General features: G+C 34.6%; 1 protein-coding gene across 4 annotated transcripts in view; it reads right to left on the bottom strand.

The window, feature by feature from the left end:
* GLS (glutaminase) overlaps nt 1-20,942 on the bottom strand; it is an 85,253-nt gene that overhangs the window by 12,434 nt on the left and 51,877 nt on the right. Inside the window, exon 15 of one of the 4 annotated variants that reach the window (XM_042994926.1) lies at nt 18,274-20,869. The exons of 2 other annotated variants lie outside the window; for them this stretch is intronic. In XM_042994926.1, coding sequence (XP_042850860.1) covers nt 20,723-20,869 — 147 coding nt within the window. In that variant the 3' untranslated portion in view covers nt 18,274-20,722. Of the gene's footprint in view, nt 1-18,273; nt 20,929-20,942 lie in introns of those variants that run through there. One more of the 4 variants, XM_042994927.1, reaches the window with a different exon arrangement.

Here is a 20,942-nt window from a genome sequence, read left to right as displayed (position 1 = left end):
CAGAGCACTTATCATTGACATTATCTATCTATATCTATACATATAATCAAATATATGTAATTATATATTTGACATTATATATCTGACTCTATATATATATGTGTATACACACACACACACACACACACATATATTTGAACTTGTTTGTTGTCTCTTTCGCCCATTACATGTAAGCTCCATGGGGGCAGAGACCTAATCTTTACCCCACTATACCCCAGTGCCTACAACACATAATTGGTGCTCATTAAATATGTGTTGACTCAAATCAACACACTGTACACCTTAGACTTCCACAACATTATACATCAATTATACTGCAATGAAAAGAATCCATTTACTGGCTAAATCAATATTTTCTCCCAAAACATCAAACATATTCAATTTGTTACCATCACTTGGGGGATTAAATTATAATCATTATTAATTCTCCTGCCTCCCTTAACTTTTACCTCAAATATCATTACTAAATTTATTCAGTCCTCCTAACTGCTGCCTCTGCTTCTAGTTCTTCCACCTGCCAGAACTTTCCCACATATTTCTACCCATCTCAAAATACTGCTCTGATCAGTTAAAGGTTTCTCAGCAAGAGAGTGTCAAAAGTTCCCAAATCAATCTTGATAAAGTTTAAATTCTTTAGTCTTGCATTCAAGAATCTTCACTCTGGCTAACTCATTTTTCTCTTTCCACCTCAACACAACAAAACTGGTCTTAGTACTACTCTTGTTTTTATCTGTCTATGCTCCTTTTTCTCCTTTTGGGAACACCTAAGATTCCTAATCAAATCCTTCCCTTCCCTCAAGGGCCAGCTTGAAAGCCTTTGAAAATCCCTTCTTTGCTACCACACTTCCCCAGGCATCTCATCCAGCATTCCATGTGACTTGTTGCCAGTTGCCTACACAGTGTTTGTGACGGCATATGCCAAGGAGTCATCAGATACCGTATCTTCCTCTACAACCCTTAATGTACCTTTTGCTCCTACTAAGCCACAGTACATACTTTTTATTGCCTGAAATCATCTTTTCTCCACCCATTTTTCATTACAGTGTTCATTCTTAGCTCCTCTTCCTGAGCCCTACCTCACAATCTCCGGTCAGAAATCATCTCTTTCTCCTACATTTGCCTCATTGCAGCACTATCACACATTATATATTTACTTGTGTATGTTATCTCTTTACTACTCAAAAGAAATCCAGAATTTTGACGTGCACACCACTGATATATTAACCACCCATAGTTCTTATTCTTTAAGGTATATTAGTCCTTCTGAGCAATAAATCCCTGATGTTTATTCCAGTGACTGCATGCATGCACTAAATCCTGTTTAAAATTCTGCATTTAGACCAAGCTAGTTTGAAGGGACTTTATTATATATTGTATGTATCACTTAATTATTCAATATTTCCGAAGTTCTACAACTCCTAATAAGTCCCAAGAAAGGCTAATTTTAGAATATAATCAGTTCATTGAGAGTATAAGAATACTTTGTTCATAAGCATGTTTCAGCTCAGAGAGAGAAACATAAAATGAGAATAAATCAGAACACTGTAATGTACAGAGGCTTTGTGACTTATCGGCTGGGGGCAGGGGGAGAGGGAATACTAGCTTGCGTTAAAACAATTATTAAAGAATAACATGGAGTTTAGTATTCTTCCCATGAAAACAAAGGCTAGTTGCAGGGCTGATTTAGTACAAGTCCCTGATCAAGACAGGAATGAGCTTGATCACAAAATGAGTGCCATTCACTCCAAGACAGAAAAACACAGGCACAGGCACCATTTAAAATTAAAGCCACATTTACTCCAGCAAATAGTCACATATATTTTTAAGGTTTGCATAAATCACGAAATGAGCTATGGGTAGAATGCCAAGAAAGAAAATGGAAGTTTAACAGTTTTCAGACAGCAGATGGGAGTGTTATTTCATTTAGGGACAGTCCAGTCCACTTCCTGGTCTTGTTAAGAGAGTGCCACAAATATTCCCAGCTATCTTGTCACACCCTCTGGGATGACTAGCATTGTAAACCAAACTGAAGGAGGAGGACACCCTATTAGATGATGACTCATGCAACCCAAGCCAGCTCTTTCAATGGATGTGGGTGTGCTAACCATTGATCAAGTCTCGTTCTCCTAATTCCCCAATGGATACTTGAGTTATGTTACTTTTAAAATACCTTGATATCAAGAAGGCCAGTCTAGAAAGCAATGACTTAACAGTAACTGCTGAGACAGAGTCATTGGTTTGATGCATTATTCCTCAGTACAAAGAAGCAGAGCATACATAGTTCAACAGGGGCCTACAGAAAGGAAGGGCTCCAGAGTTTAATGTATGCCTCCCATAGTAAAGAGAAACTTCACCTGGGCATGAAGTTTCACCTGGGCATAAACCTTGACAGATTAAATGTCAACCAGTTTTCCCTTCATACTGCACATTTTCCAGTTCTACTACATTTTCCTTATCAAATCTCTGTGTCAGAACCTCCCAGAACCAGACAACCTTATCTTAGTTTATTTATACAAAGTCATGACAACAGTAGGACAAAAATGTTACAGTTCACATGAGGTCATTTAACACTAGCATGCTTGGCATAGCCAAATAGCATTTCTTTTTTTTTTTTTTCCAAAACAGCTAGAAGCAGTTAGAGATTCTGTCAATTTTACAAGTCTAAAACAAGACATTCCCAAACCTCCAATCCTATCATTCTATTCATTTTAAGCCTGTTTAAGAGTGGAATTATGTGACTTTTGTCTCATCTCAAATGCCTTAATTCTGTACCAGTAGCAATTAGAATTACATGATCATATCACTTTGCACTTACATACCACGTGACCTTGAAAAAGTCAACATTTTGAAAAGCCGTAATTGTTTTTAAACATTCCTGACAGGCTGGCTGTAAAATATAATTATAGATTTTTTTACTTATTACTACCGTTGAGGTTAAGGGCGTTGGCTCAAGCTCATATAGCATTTGAATTAGTAATGTAGCTGGGCTACATTCTCAATTCTGTACAACTAGACCACGGTGATATGAGTCCTTACTAGACCTCAGACTGTTATCCAAAGGACAGAAGGAAACCGAAGGATTAAATAGCAATTTAGCTCTAATCCATAAAGGCCCTTTGCTAAATATTAGAAGGAAAGAGGGGAGGGTGGAAGGGAAGAAGCAGAGAAGAGAGACAAAGAGAGAGGGAGAGAGGATTGACTCATTAGCTTTACACTTTACTCCAGGTATTTTATTTCCAACTCTGCTACCAACTGCAACACTGTAGTCTCCCTTGTTTTTCATCATTAGTTTCTGCTTAAATACAAAGACTAATTCAGCCCTTTGGTTAGGAAAGGCTTTAATGAAAAAGAGCAGGTAACTGAAAAGCCATCCTTGTGTTCCCACCACTTCCAGTTTGACGTAAGCTGCTCTCTCATTTCCAGCTCACTGAAGTATCTGTTGCTGTGGAACAGATACTCTTCTTCGTCTGCTAAATAAACCATCATCATTCCAGATCCAGTTTTGTTTTAAAAGCTTCACGCCAACTTGGCCTTTAAGAGCCTTTAAATGAAAAGAAGTTTGAGGCCTTCTTTCATAAATATTTTTCTTAAGGGCAGGTTATTAAGAAATACAAACCTATTATAGTATAGCTAAAGAAAAATTTTCAGTTGTCAGCAAATGTAAACTAATCGCTTGCCAACAAGGGTAGAGATATAAACCTGCACAAGGTGTATGTGAAAACATTTCCTCTTTCCCTTATTTAATATTCATATAAATATTTAACATGAGCTTATTTAATATCATATGGACATGTAAAACAAAATTATACTACTTTTATGATTAGAAAGTCGAGGATGAGTATGAGGCTACATGTTCCTAAGCTTTTCCACTGACTTATTCAGACACAAATATTAATCTACTGTATACAGACAAAATTAATCCAAACTGACACGATCAGAGGATTAGAGAAAATCCTTTAACGGAATAACAGTTCAGCAATCTCATGACATTTCCAAATTTTTACACAAATGCAGGAGGTTAGGTTCTCATACAGTAATTTTAATAGAGAGGAGTAAATTGAACAGTAAATTTTACTCTAAAGAAGAGTACAGAAATTTCACTTACAAAATACAACCTCAAAATGGCAGCTCCAAATACTGCATTCTGCTCTTGACTAATGAATAAACAAACTGTCCTAAGCATACTATTTTCAAAACTTCTCAATGAACAGATTAATCTGAAATATTTTTATTTACTCTTAAACTAAGAAGTCACGATTCTATCAAAGAAATCTGACAACCCGTGAAGATAAAAATTCAGATTATACACTAGTTAGGGAAAAAATAGCTAATATGAAGCACCTACTCTCTCTGGACTGAGCTAAATGTTCTACGTATTATTATGCTATTATTATTCAAAGGATTAGGAAACTGAAGGCTAATGCATTTAAATTAACTTGAGCAAAGTAATAATGCTGGCAAGTGGCAGAGTGAGAGCTCACGACCAGCCTGATGCTGGGATTCGTGCCGTCTACCACTACAAGGGACCTCCTGGGCCAAGAGATTTCCTGACAAAACATGAGATGAGATTTCCTCACCAATACAATACCAAGACTAAAATCAGAAAAGGGCAACTAAGGGAAAATTCATGGGGAAATCAGAGATACTAATTTTCTGTTGAGGTGCTAACCAAACTAACCAAAAGGCATTTTGTTGTTAATTGAAAAGAAAATAGAGGATCAAACAAATATTCAATTTGGCATATCAATGCCACAAACAGAAAAAAAAGTTAAAGATATCTTCATTCTTTGCTTTGAAGTATCTAAAAGTGAAGTATGAGTTTTGGGTTAATGTGAATACAGCAAATATATGATTGCTACAGAATTTGCAGCAAATAACTTCTTATCTCAGTGGCTCATGAGAGTCTGGTAAATGCCAATGAATGGCCTAAAAAGATACCAATGAGCCAATAAGCAACCCTCCTTTTATATCCAAGCATAAAAGCAGCTAACAACCTATCTTTGCATGGCATGACAAAGAGCAATCCTAATTAACAAGTCAGCAACAAAAGAGGATAAAAATCAAAACGAGCAGGGACAAAGGCAGCTTTCTCTGAACAGAAGTGCATTTTTCATGTGGCAAACCTAAGAGTATTTGTACTGCACAGACAAGTATCAAAGTTTCATATTCACTTTCTTCCCGGTTCTCTTTCTCTCTTATACAAATATTTGTAAAACTCCATGAAGATTAGTTAACATTACATTAGTATGTTCAAATACAGGACAAAGTGCCACACTTCTGGGATGATGAAGTGTCACGTTCATTTATAATTATGAACTAAAAAAACAAGTATGGAAAACCCCAGAAAGTCAAAGAAACTAAAAGCAAAGAATAAGACAGGAAGAAAAGAAACTGGTCACCAAATCTTTGTACATAATACTTTAAAAAAAAAAAAAAAGGATCAGGGCAACAACAATCAAAAGATTCTCACACTGTCTGGTATAAATTTAAAAATAAATATACACAAGGTCCCTGAAAAGAGATGGGGCTCTCTTTTTGCCAAAAAACAAAACAAAAATTTGGCAGCAATAAACCCAGAATTATGTTTTCAATTTAAAGGATCCAGCTCTCCTTTGTACGTCCTAAATATTGCTACTACAACAAAGCAAGGCACAGGGACATGAATATTCATTCCAACCACAAAACATTCTTACTGACTGCTTTGATTTTAGAAATTTCTCGTTTTTGTTGGTCTCCAGAGAGCCATACTTAATTTTCTCCATTCTTCAATGTCTATTTTACAGTTCTATTGCGGGAAGTGTGACATGCGAGCTTTATGGATAACACACAGAACAAGCACAATAACAATATGTTTCTCTAGTGTTTTCAATTTTCAAAGGACTTTCATAGGCATTGTAATATCAAATGATGATAACAGGCTCCTCTAGCACATAATACAAGGAGCCTCTGGAGAACAGGATATTTTTAAGATCCTCAAAAATAATGCAATGTAAGACTGTATGAAAAAAATATATATAATTAGGCCAAAAAAAATCACTCCATCACCATTCTCAGGGCCTTATCATGAGACTGCTTAGCATGTATCTGTATTTTAACATTCATAATTATTATCGGTAATATTTTATATGAAGGAAGGAGAATGGACGTGGCAAAATTATATACAGCACTCACCTGTTAGTGTAAGTTACATTAGTTGAAAATTCTTTAAGTAGAACCAAATTCTAAAAGGAGAAAAGCCTACATTCATGTCTTCTATGTAGGGAGCGTATAAAGTAGATTCCAAAGCCTACTTTTAAAATCACTATCCGGTAAATGCTCTAAAATCCCTTGCCTGATCTTCTGCAGCTCCTGAACCTAAATTTGGAATGCAGCCACAGGATAATGGCGGGGCGGGGGGGGGGGGGGTGGCAACAGAGCAGATTAGCATCCCTGCAAACCCATGGTACCAACCTCAATAGTATTGTGACAACTACTGCTTTATTTCCTTCAGCTCTGCCCCACCTTCCAAGAATAAACATTTCCTATCTTCTCTGTGCCCTGAAACCGCACAGCCTCCCTCCAACTCCACAACTTATTCTCATCATAAAGCCTTTCATCCACTTCAGGAAAATGGAAGCCAATGGGCAGAAACTTCCTCAACTTCTCCCTACCATACCTACCTACTGCATACCTACCTACCTGCCTGCCTCTCAATGTCCTATTTTATTGAAGGAGATACTCTTCCTCCTACCATACCTAAATCCTCCGCTGATGCCGAGAGCTCCATCTCTTTCCAGAGACATCACTTTGTTGTCCATTTCCTCTTTCCTGTATCTATTTTAAGCTCTCCTTCTTTACTGGGTCTTTTCTATCAGCAGCCAACCCTGCTCTACTCCAGTAGTTCCCCGGCCTTCAAATCTCAAAGCCAAGAAAATTTTCTTAATAGTGGAGAGGAGATTACCAATATGGGCCACCCATTTCTTATTTTCTGAGCACAAACAATAAAGAAGACTACTATCTACTAACATCATTTACTAAATAAAAAGACATTTTAGCACCAAAAGTAGGAAGGACATTATGTAACTGGACACCTTCATCTTATTTAATGCTTATCTGTTTTGTACGGTTGACTCTTCCAAATTTCTTGCAATACTTTCTCTCCTGGACTTCTATTATGGTATGCTGGATTTTCTCCTAATGGGACATTTTTCCCCAGTGGGAAACCTACTGTTCTATCCTACTTTTTATTTTTAATGTTAAATTTTGAGTATCTGTTACTTCGTTTTTAAAAAAATGTTTATTTTCGAGAGAGAGAACACAAGTGGGGAAGGGACAAGAGAAAGAGGGAGACAGACGATCCGAAGCAGGCTGTGCTGACAGCAACAAGCCCAACGTTGGGCCATAACTCATGACGCCGTGAGATAATGACCTGACCCAAAGCTGGATGCTCAACTGACTGAGCCACCCAGGCACCCCTATCCTACTTTGAAAGTGGGAGTTCCTTAAGGTTCCTTCTCATTCTGCATGGTCTACCGGAGCAATCTCACACAACTTACAGCTTCAAACCTACTCTCACCATGCTAACAACTCACAAAATTGTATCTCCAATTCAAACCACTCTCCTAAGTTTTCGGCCTGTATCTGACACTTGTCACTACTTGGATATCTCAGAAATATAAATATGTCAAACAGAAGTTAGCTTTCTCACAACTGCCAACTGCTTACCTAAGATCTATTTCCTATTCCATCTAGGCTAACAGAATCTCTACTTGTTGGAGGTAGCAATGTGCCAACTGAAAATTCTTTCCTAGATTCCCTTGTAGCTAGTCTGGCCAGCGAGTGTCAGATGAGTTTCTAGAAAACTTCTCTTACCTGATTTAGGTATCACTCTTTTCTTCTACCACTTTGACCATACACGTGAGGCTAAAGGTGGAACACTTTGCAACTACATGGTGACAGGCATGATGTCTAACCCCAACACACGAAGGCTGGTTGGAGCAGAAGTGTATCTTACTGATGGCACACATCCTGGATTGCCTACACCCAGACTTATTATAATACAAAGATAGCCCTATTCATTGAGACCCCTATTAATCATCCTCTTGATAGCTATAGTCAAAAGACCCCTTAATTGGTACAACCAAAATTAATCTTTCCCTGTACTCCCAAGATTTGCTTCTCCAGGGTTCTCCATCTTAATAATGTAGCACCATCTGTCCTATTGCTAATACTAAAACCTGATTGTCCACTTAACAGGTCATTCTTTTCACCCACCAAATACTATCACCAAGTGCTGCCAATTTCATCTCCTAAACACATCTCATACCTACCTTTCTCACATCTATTTCCCTATTCTAAGCTACCATCACATTTCACCTCAGCCCTAAAACTTCAACTTTTGTCTTCCTCTAATCCATTCCCCACAGAGCAGTTTTAAAACCAAATCATGTCACTCCCCTTCTTATACAAGCCAAATACACTTTGAATAGTACAAAACTCTTAATGTGGCATGTAAGATCCTACATAAATATTTCCCAAACTGTGTTCAGAGGACCATCTACAGCAGAAACACCCAAGGTGCTTATTAAAAATGCAGGTGTTTTAAGCCAATCTCCAAGATTGTGCCTTAGGACACACTGGGGGCACCTGGGTGATTCAGTGGGTTAAGCGTTTGAGACCTGATCTCAACTCAGGTCTTGATTTCAGGATCATGAGTTCAAGCCCCATGTTGGGCTCCACACCCAGCGTGGAGTCTACTTGAAAAATAATTTTAAAAAGTTAATAAAATTAAGACACACTAACAGCTGTAGTGTACATTGAGAGACAAGAAGGGCTATCCTACATTATGTGGTCTTATGTCTTAGACTCATCCAGGGCCAATCTCCATTCACACCTTGCCTCACTCTTCTCCCATCATTTTTGCTTTCTTTCACCATCTCCAAAGTGCTCCTTCCTGTCCCCGGGCCTTCAAGCCAGAGTATTTTATTAATCCTCACCCTTCCTCTAACTCATTCAAAATTTATCACCTTTCAGGGAAAATCAGCCATACCTATTTTATCAAAAAATGAAATCTTGTTATACTCTGCTGGAACTTTGTACATGTCTACCATTTATTGTATTTGTGTATTTCTTCAAGATATAAAATGTTATAGCTAACTATTCCCCCAGCACTCATCCCCCTCTTTCTCATAGGGAAGTTTTACTGAAGACTGGTGTGCATGTTCTTATACTTTAACTACACTGTATGTTTATCTCACAAAGTCTGTTACAGGTGTATAAATACTTGGTATATGCCATTTCACCTCCTTTATAAGTTAAAATGAACTAGATCTACATGCATCTGTATGAACAAATCACTTATCACCATTTTTGCTATTTTATTAACTATTCAGTATCTACATCCCCACTAGATTGCAAACATCAAGGGCTTGATCAGACTCATTCAGTACCCGCATATCCTAAGTACTTTGCAGTTTCTGGCATGGAACAGGCAAGGAACAAATACATATTGGTTAAATGAAGAAGTAATTAGCGAATGAACAATAAACAGGATAATGCTAAAGCTAATTTATATAAAACCAGAACTACTCTGTCAAATTAAATTGGCTAAATAACTTAAACTGTGTGTATGTGTAAACAAAAACTAGTGAAATATTGAGGGATAACTGGTTCTTGGTAGAAAAAAATAATATGAACAGTTATACATTTGCATTTATATATTGGGATTTAATCTTACACACTGGTAGGGGATTTATATGCAAAACCAGGAATGAAGAGCAGAAAACACACACAAGAGAAAAACAAAATTCTTGTATTTAGAATGGATGAAAAATTGTTTCATAACAGTATTTGGAAACCTAGAAATCAAGACTCAGAAGAGTCCTGGTCACTTTCTTACAGCAACTTTAGTGGAAAAACAACTTCACTGAAAGAATGAACTATTTGTTCATCTTGTACCCTACTACATTATTATAAAAACAATAATGGAAGAACAATTTAATTGAAAAATGGGAACACTTACTACCAGCTCTCCTGAGTAAGGGTATTAGGATAGGTGGAAGTTATTTTTTAGATATACTTTAACAGCAGAATTGTGTTTCATAGTCCAGTACACATATTTTGGGGGAATCTGCTTATATCTAACATTATCATTAAAATCATATATACAAGTATAAATGACTGTGGATGAGAATACAAAATTTGTTTTTCATCATTGAATCATTCTGGTTGGTTTCCAAAAAAATTTTTTTACCCTAAAAACAAGTGCAGATGTGAAGAAAGATACATTAATTTTTGGATAATAAAGTTGCAGATCATAGAATTCTTATATATAAATAAGGTTAGTGAAAACCCCTACAATTGAACCCTGTGGAAGGCTTTATGGAATCAGGGTTTTTAAAGGTTTTGATAAGTTGAGGTTAGCTGATAGGCATTTAGAGGAAATACACAAAAGGATTTAAAAGTGCATCTTTAAAATTAAGTTTTAAAGAGTTAGAATAAACATCGGCTTTTAGTGCTAGTGTACTGATTTATATTTAATGCTAGGAATATACAATAAGGAAACCTTTTAAGTAGTGCAAAAGACTTATAAGAGCTAAGCTAAAAATGACTTCACTGATATTTAGGGCTGACTTGTTACCTTCTATAGTCAAGTAATATTGGAGTTAATTTTCCCATTTATATCAACACTTTTTTTTAAGACTTTTTAAAAAAAGTTTATTTATTCATTTTGGGAGAGACAGAGACAGCACAGGTAGGGGAGGGACAGAAAGAGAGAGGGAGAGAGAATCCAAACCAGGCTCCATGCTGCCAGCGCAGAGCCTGATGGAGGGTTCGAACTCACAAAACCATAAGATCATGACCTGAGCCGAGACCAGAGTCAGATGCTTGACTGAGCCACCCAAGTGCCCCAAGACATTTTAGACATAAATGTGCTGTCTGCCAAAAAACCCCTAATAGTTTCCCAACATATCTAATTCTTAGTAAAAGGATCTCTGGGGAGAGGAACTTTTCTCTGAGCGAAATAATTACATGCACATATGAAAATTGTAGGACACTGGTGGTATGTGATAGAGACATTGCCTTATATAAGGTATAGGAAATTCAAAGTATCACAGGATAACCTTATTTAATATGAAATTTCCCTTTTTGGTCTATCAAGACACTCTGAAATTGTATTGTCCTTAAATTTCCATGGAGTATCTTGATTTTATTAACAAGGAGACATAAGTTGCTCTGCTTACATTTTGCAATGGGAAATAATATAGTCTATGGTCAAGACAATGAGCTCTGGAACCAAAACTGCCTGGGTGTAAATCCTGGTTCTATATAGGATCTAATTCTGTGACCTTAGTGAATTTACAAGACCTATATAAATCTACAGAGGTAGTAATACCTACTTCATAGACTTCAGGGGGATTAAAAAATTCTCAAAACATTCACGGATGGTTAACCCATAGTAAGTCACAGTGAGTGCTAAAAGTCATGCTATTCAAATTCTGATGTTATCAGGTTTCTGCTGATGGTGTATTGGACATGCACTGCTGCTAGAGTTGACTGAAATTATGGACATTGAAAGCAAACTACAGAAAATCACAGGATCCTCTAGGTTAGGAAACTGGACGGCTTTAGCAAACTGAGATTACCTCAATTTTGGCCTACACCTTTGAGGACTGATCACTGTATATTTAGCGATTAGCCTACACACTGCAAAGTCTCTTGTGATAAGGGATTGAGAAAGAAACTCTAGACTTCCAAGGTCTTTGGGCACAGGCAGCAGGCATAGATGAAAGACATTCTTTTTAAAATTACTGCCAATTTTAGGTAAAAATGGTCACTTCAAACCTATGATTAAGAATGTTTACAGATTAACCATTACTATCCTATGTCAGAATGAGTAAGAGTGGCACATCTTCCTGAAATCAATTTTACTCCAATTCTGGAGAAGATAAAGGTTAGTCACAGACCTTATAAATACTACGTTAAAAAAAAAAAAATTAAAACAGGTGAAACAGAACAAAATTTATATGAATTTTTAAGGTAGAAAACAAGCCTCAGAAGTTCATGCCTTATGGTATACCACGTTACCTATCCAGATCCTATACCCAACTGCCCAGCATTCACTGATCCTATTTAAGTCCCAAAAGCACTAAGTAAACCACAGTTTCACTCTATTAAGAACTTTTGCAGAAGATCCCAAATTCTTAACTAAAACCAAAATCTAAAATTCACAATGGCAGCGAATGGGAATTTTTGCAAAACAAAAACTACAAAACACACTATGCAAACATAGCAACAGCCCTCTCTCCAGAGCCCCTAAATATAAGGTAAATGCACTAATACATGAGACCATTACATAACAAAGCCCAACATGTAAGGGATACCAAATCAACAGCAGTGCTGATTCTGTGGCAGACATATATGGTGGATGTAAAATAAAATTGGCACAACAGAGACAAAATAAAAATTAAAGCTTCTCAAGTTTTTATTACTTGGCTAAAAAACACAGCAAACTAGTTTTCTTTCTCTGTTTCTCCTTCAGGTGAAAAAAAAAAAAACATACATACTCTAAGTTTTGTTGTAATAGCATGTTTTAGCTGAAACACTTCACAAATGGGTAAATAGAAAGTTAAATTCTACTTCCCACCTCCTTAAAACCATTCTCTAAAACTTCTCTTTCAGGTAAAAAGAAGAGACATTAAGGCAGGAATATTTTATTGGTATGATTAAAAAGGGTTAATACTATTAGTCACCAGAGAATTTTAACAAAATCACTTGTTCTGTAATTTCATCAAGAGATGTTAATAAAGTTTCATTGTGTAAAAAATGTAGCATTCATTTTAATTCAAAGTAGAAACAATATTATTTAGTTCATTCCTTTATTTATATTATAACTCTTGTGCAGACCTAGACCCATAGACACATGTATTGAAAGCTGAAGGTAAAATAATGATTAACAATGAACTTTTATTATAATGAAAAAAGTCTGAATTAACACTCATGTTTTTTTAACTTTTTAAAGAAAATAACTCTAGAATGGTAAATGTCAACAATATTAAGACTTGGAAATGAACATATCAGCAATACAAACGCTTGAAAATGAAAACACACTTTATGAGTAACTTTCATATATTTTTTAAGTTACCTCATTTTCAGCCAAAAATGAGTTATTATTGGAAAAGTTGGAAAAAGAAAGAATACTTGAAATTAACATAGTCTGAATTTTTCAATTAGGATCTTTAATCATGAGTGACTGTGAGAAAGAACAAAACAACAAACTATGGATGGAGTCAATAATTTATACCATGGTTTTACACAACACAATTAATCTCATCTAATGAAACAAAGTCAAGACAAGTATTATGTTATCCCCTCAAAGGATAATCTGTAATTGTTCCTTAGTGATGATTTGTGAAAGGCACATACAAAATAATGAAAACTAGTAATTATAAAGAAAAGATGAACAAAAGGCTGAAGATTTCAATTTGAATTTTACAATGGAATGATCCAAATGTGAATAGTTATACTAGCATAATTGATGCTAATATTTCAGCATCATTCTAATTTTAGTAAGTACAATGTGAAAACAGAGTTTATACTGAGTAAGAGCCAGTATCCTAAAGTTCAGCTTCTCATCTATATAAACTTAGGGGGAAAAGAGCTATATAATAGGCAAGTTTAAATTTTGAGAAGAAACCCGTACTGTTTTTTGGAATAACAATATTTAAGTTGTAACATTTCTAAGTCAACAAAGGCGTTTAAAAAGTAACATTTCTCAAGAACAGCAATATAAATTTCCTTCATAAATAAAAAATAAATCCCAGAACTATGAAATGGAGATTGGTACTAAGGACAACATACATGATAGAGTAATAAACTCTTGTTCTGAAGCCACCTAGAGATCCAAATATGCAAAATAAAAACAAAGGAAGGTAGATATTTTGCATAGTATGTGCTGGGAAAAGCTGACTTGAAAAAAATTTTTTTTCTTTTAGAAAACATTTCTTTAGAACTCCAATAGCCTTTTGTTTTTTTAACCTTTTTACTTTCAATATTTAACCTAACTCCAAAGGAATTTATTTTAAAAGCAAATGGCGCAACATTTATTTTTCCAGTCACATTTTTCCTATACTTTCTTTCAAAGGTTCCAGGATAATTTCTTATTTTTAGAACTACTGTATAATTGTAGCATTCACTTCTTAATTTTTCCAGTCTTTATAAGTTGTGGCGTAAGACTCTTTACTAGAGAAATACAATAAAGTAGTTTTTACTAAACATTGATGTAACAATGTTTGCCAAATAACTTAAGAGTTGTATTAACTACTGACAATTATGCTTTTCATCACAAATAACCAACAAACAAAAGATGTAACAAAACACACAATAGAACAATTCCATCAAAAAAGAGAAAAAAATATTGTACATGTGTTAACTGAGGAAGCAAGGTGGTAAGAAACCTGGAAAGGAGGTTGGCTGAAGCGGGAGTTTGCACCACATAAACCCTAAGATAGCTTTCAATCTCAATTATGGGATTCTAATAAATTATAAGATTATGGTAAATGAAAGAACAAAGACCTAGAAAGGTTGAGCTATGTTTTAAAAATAAAACAAATTCTTTAGCTGTTTACAGAATATGAACTAAAATCGTAAGTGAGGGTTCCAAGTGGAACTGACCAGAGAGATTTTCATTATATAAACAAAAATTGCCAGACGTGTAATATGGAAACAAATCTATTTCAGGTAAGAACACTTCCTTTTAAAAGCTAAGCCTTCCGGGGCGCCTGCTTGGGTGGCTCGGTGGGTTAAGCATCCAACTTCGGCTCAGGTCATGATCTCGAGGTTTGTGAGTTCCGGGAGTTTGAGCACCTCATTGGGCTCTCTGCTCTGAGCACAGAGCCCACTTCAGATCCTAGATCTCCCTCTCTCTCTGCCCCTCCCCTGCTCACGTGCACATGTGTGCTTCTCTCAAAAATAAACATTAAAAAAAATAAAACCTAGGCCTTCCAGATAGATAATTTCAATCATCTGAGGTATTTCAGCAAGGTAAATACTTAATGAAAAAAATCATTAGTTTTAATAATACTATGTCCAGAAGACTCATGTCCTCAGGTATTAAAATTTGGCTTAAGAATAAATATACCATGGGGTGCCTGGGTGGCTCAGGGGGTTAAGGTGTCCCACTCCTGATTTCAGCTCAGGTCATACATACATAATCTCATGGTTTGTGAGATCAAGCCCTTTGTCTGGCTCGGATTCTCTCTCTCTGACCCTCCTCTGCTCACGCTCTCTCTGAAAATACATATAAATAAATTAATTAAATAAGTAAATAAGCAAGCCAAGTTGTTCTTCATCGAGATTTAACTAAAGTATTTCTGATAGTAACTGAGATTTAGAGTTCAAGGTCTAACAATGGTGTTATGAGATCAACTGCCCAAATGTGTCATCTCATTCCTCTTTCCTAGGAGTCTGTATCCTGAGGCTCATCACAGCATTTGGCACCAAGAATCATAATTTTTTTAAGTTTACTTAATACATAACAGTTCTCAATAAAAAAGATTTGGAATTTACCAAAAACTACCACAGACACCACCAAAAAAAAGTAATGCACTCAAATGCTAATTTACATCTTACTCATTTCAGTTAAAGGTGAATGTAATTGACTGGAAAGCCATAATAAAAATTTAATCAACATAGGCTTTACACATTTTGCACATCTTAAAAGTCTCTACAGGTGCAACGTATAAAAATCACTAAAGTGGATCTATAATCTACAAAACATATGGTAAACTAAAAGTCAACCTTAAAATTAATAACCTTTCATATATCAAAATATAAAATAATAAAGAACATTTTAAAACCACAGTACAAGAGAATCATTTCATTAAAAATAATGATTTATGATCAGTCTAAACATCTAAAAAATAAGTACCTTTTCTATTACTATTTAAGAAGTTAAGGAGTCTAAAAAACATCAAGTTTGCCAAATGTTTTATGTTGGAGAACTTTTGTTCTAGATGCTTATAATTTAGTTTTAAAAACTAAACTAAAACAGACTATAACTCTAAATTTCTTCAAGTCTGTGTGGTATTCACTTCAATAAACTACTTTGGCAGGAGAAGGGAGAAGAAGGATAAGAGAACGTCTCCTAGTCCAACTAAATTCCTTCCATTTCTATGTAGTGTAAGAAACAAATGTTTTAAGTATGTTATAATTTGAGATAAAAGAAAAAAGTAGTTGAACTTGATACACTTGAATATATCTTCCTGTTTATTTTCGCCTTTTTTAAAATGTTTATTTTTGAGAGAAAGTGAGACAGAGCATGAACGGGGGAGGCGCAGAGAGAGAGGGAGACACAGAATCTGAAGCAGGCTCCAGGATCTGAGCTGTTAGCACAGAGCCGGACGTGGGGCTTGAACCCATGGGCTGTGAGATCATGACCTGTGCCAAAGTCAGACACTTAACCAACTGAGCCACCCAGGCGGTGGCTATATCTCTAATGTTTGGTTTTGGTGTTATCATACAATGTAAATACTGCATTTAATATAAAGCAGTAAAGGAATTGAGCAGAAATTATGTTACTTTTTTCTTTAAATTACATTCTAGCATTTTCAAGATTGGTTAAAAACCAAAATTTCCACAAAATGAATAGTAAAACACATTCTTAATAATTATGTACAATTTTTGGAATAAAACTATTCCATAAACTGTTCAAAATGAGAAGTACACTATTTAAGTTGAATATAATCCTCCCATTTAATAAATTTTGGAGACTGCTTTAAAGTCAATTTCCATATGAAATTTGATATTCTTGCTTTCCCTTTTATGAAGTTCTCCAATATTGTTACTCTCTTACCCTGACAGTGCAGGTAGTGAATGGGCACAACAAAAGAAACCACAAATCTTCAGAGTCAAACTGAGTAAGTAAAACATGTTATATTTTATAAATTCTGGGACAGCAAAAATGTCTATCTGGATAGACAGATATACTCACAAACACATATGTATATAACACACACATGTATATAAATTATCAGGGTATAGACTGACATATCAGTATACATCAGTGTTTCTTCTCACATACATACATGCCTACAAAACTTGACACTGTCAGGCCAAGACGACCAAGCTGAGCCACCTCTCCCTTTGCTTCAAATGGATTAAAAGCAAAAAAAAATCCAAGTGTGTCTTTAAAAGTAAGCAATCATAAATCAATTACACACTGAATATATCATGACACATGAACTTATTTCCTAGTCCCAAAAGAACTTTATAAAAAAAAAAAATCCCATTTAGATAAATACAAAATCCTATAAACAATGGTATTTCCCCTTCAAATAGTTTTAAAAGTCTACAATGTATTTGGGACGACTTCTCTGGATACAAATGATGTATCTGATCAAACAGTAAAATTTAAACTTAAAGTAAAGCTGACCTTAAACAATGTGGGAGGGCTTAGGAATACTGGCCCCCATGTGGTTGAAAATCTGCATAGAACTTTTGACTCCCCCCCCCCCAAATTTAACTACTAATAGCTGATGCTGACGAGAAGCCTTACCAAGAACATAAACAGTTCAGTAAAACATTTTGTATGTTACACAGTAAGCTGGAGAAAAGAAAATGTTATTAAGAAAATCATAAGGAAGATAAAATAAATTATAGTACTGTACTATAATTTACTAAGTTACATAAGTGGAGCCATGCAGTTCAAACCTGTGTTAGGAGTCAACTGTACTGTTTATGTCTGACAATGCATGGAGCCTCATTAGACTTTGGACTATGCTGTGGAAATATAAAGTTCCTTCTGAAGACTAAATTCCTTAAAAAGTAAATAAGGTGAATTTCTGTAGTATAGTTATTCCATTTAATATAAATTCTACTGTGATTCACAATTCTAAAGTAATATTACGATACTCTTCATCTGATTCAGCAATGTTTTCCTACCCTACACAACGTATAAAACAGTGACACAGTGAGTAACACCAGCAATACTCTTCCTCAGAAAGCTGAACCAGGAAACCAGCAAATAGGGTAGATTTTTTTCTTTTTTAAGTTGTTAAATGTACTCTCCCTCAAAAAGCCCACCGACTCTATACTTTGTTAAAAAAAAAAAAATCAAATGAAGCCCTTTGGAGAGTATTTCTAGTATGTCTTCACAATAGCCTCAGAAGTAAAAATCTAAAGCATTTTAATAGTATCTTCATAAAGATTTACTATTTTGAAGTTAAAATTCCAACTATTTGTTGTACTTAAAATGCTAGAGTTCCTTTCATCAAAAAAAAAAAAAAAACAATAAAATCAGCTTAAAATAAATTTATTGTACAATACAAAAAGTAGGCATACTGGAAAATAAAAGGTACATTATTAAATATACAAAGCAAATAAAAGAAAGCTAAATAACACAAATGTTTTAATCCAAACACTAAGATAAAATGCACAACATTTATGCTAAAAATAAAGTATTTCAGGAAGGATATGCATTTCAAATGAAATGTTAATAATGAAAAAAAAAGGAAAACAAATGTGCTAACTTCTAAATGCTTGAATATCAAGAATCAGTAATGGCATGAAACATTAAATCCACAATACTGGGTACTTTTCAAGAACTTTATTTGAAAAGGTATTAAAAATACTGAAGGAATCAATTTAAAGAATGTTCTTAAATCTGGCAAAGATTTTCCTTTTTTTTTTTAAAGTAAAGTTTAGGGGCCTATTCACAGTATCTTCCCTCTTCTTCCATTTATATACCTTCCTACAAAAATTTCTGGATGCTCATCCTTAATAAGATTAGCTACAATACAGTCAGCTACAAATTAACAACATAATTTTGAAATCTATACATAGGACACAATAGGAAAAATTGAATTTTCATTTTATAAAGTAAAACCAATCTCCAAATGAAATAGTAAAACATAACAATTTAGAGCACAGGGAAAAAAATAAAGCCTTTTTTCCAATCTATCAATTAAGACATTCAGTTCCCCAAACTGCAAATGGCTTTGGTGGAACTAATAATACAAATGATACTGTTTAAAGTTGTTGCAGAGGTGAGGCTTTCAAAAAAACCACTCCCCCCTACCATCCGCCCCCGGAAAATGGCCAAAGTAGAAGTATCCACTTAGATTTGCATTTGTACATTAGAGAAATATTTAAGTAACAATAAACTCCTTGGTAAATCTTCCAAAACCTAACACATAATTATTTAAATATATAAGTTAGCCCAAAAAGCTTTTGACCAACACCTTTGGAAGGGAACTTCTTTTTCTAATATCACAGTTCCCAAGCTTGAGACATCATTTGATCAGGTTTTCTGTATCTATAATTGCGCTATTATCGAAATTACTCAGTGAAATCTTTTTTACTAGAGTTACTTTTACAGATGTGACCTACCACATATGCCATGACACTAAAAAACTACCAAGTCTCCTTCTAGACCCCAGACCCCACCTCTGCCCCTCCAAAATCTACAACTTTAAAAATGAATAAAACGAAACAAAACAAAAAACACCTTGTGGCTATGGGGAATTGTGGGGAAAACTGAAGAGTTATTTGGAAGAAGGAAGAAGTGTGAATAGGTCCTACAGAATTTTACAATCACTTTGCCAAGACAGACTTTAAACATTGTAAATTATCCAAAATAGTCCTTCTTTTAAAAACAAGTTTTGATTCTCAATATTGCATTTTTATAACCAAAGGATTCAGATCTAACACATTTTAGTAGCATACTTACTACTATCAGACTGAATTCATTTCCTAAGTACTCTAAAATTAGAGTTCAAATAAAACAAACTCTATGAGATGTTATTATAATTTATCATAAAAGATTCATTAGCATTTGTGGAATTATTACGATAATAAAAATATTAAAAACTAAAACCCAAGATTCACCATTCACACTTAAATATAACATAGAAAAAGTAACGTGAATAATACGAAAATAAAATTGTTCAGGTAAACATTTCACTTGAAGACACTCACTGTTGCTCCTTCTGAGTAACCATTATAGCTTTTTAACAGTGAAACATGTCATTATCCTACTTCTGAAATTCTTTGGCTGGAATGTTTTAGTAACATAAGACACTCCTGTACATGACAATTTTGACAGAACACAGAGAAGTTGCAAAGTAAAAAAGCAAAGACATGATTTATATTTTAAAGTGTTTGATAAAATTTAAAATGAATTTTTAAAATTTAAAGCAAATTTATCACTAAAAATGGCATAAAATATAAACTTAAGCTGATTTTATAATCTATCACTGTATTAAGTAATTTGGGATTCATTAATTTTGCCTTTTCATTGTATTTAGCATAGAGATGACTTTCTATTGCCCCTACAGACATCATGTCAGTTTTAAAACTGGGAAAGAAAAAAAATGCAATGAAACTTATGAGTTCAATGTGTGGGTTTTAGAACCAAAAATGACATTTCTGTTACCATTTTAAAATGGAGATTAAGTTAAAATTTTAATTACACCATGAAAAAATTTAAAGGAATTTTTTCCTTTTTGCGTCTTTAAAAATAAAGCAAATTTGCTTTACTTATGTATAAATACTTTTTTAAAGACCAACAAATCCACTTTTTAATCTATTATCTTTATACAAAGATTAAAAGGAAAAAAAAGCTTTATGGCTCCAGCACCCAAGGTTGAAAACACAAAAAACTCAAATAAATATTTATAGTATGCAAAAAAGCTAAAGATGGTTGAAAGAGTAAATGAAGAACATTCTGAAACTAGAACCCATTTCTTTAGCTTTTCTCTCCCAGACTTTCCATTCTATATACTACAGTTGTAGAGATGTCCTCATTTGACTCAGGTGACACTTTTTTCCATACTGTCTCTTTTAAAGCAAGTTCTTGTTGGAGACTTTCATAGTCCAATGGTCCAAAGGAATGCTAGTTGTTCAAGCAACATACATAATTTATTAGTGCACTTGAGTGAAGAAAGGTCCAAGCTATAAAACGGTAT

Source organism: Panthera tigris, chromosome C1, assembly GCF_018350195.1.
Source record: "Panthera tigris isolate Pti1 chromosome C1, P.tigris_Pti1_mat1.1, whole genome shotgun sequence".
Classification (NCBI taxonomy): Eukaryota; Metazoa; Chordata; class Mammalia; order Carnivora; family Felidae; genus Panthera; species Panthera tigris.
This window is presented reverse-complemented; position numbering and strand designations above follow the sequence as displayed.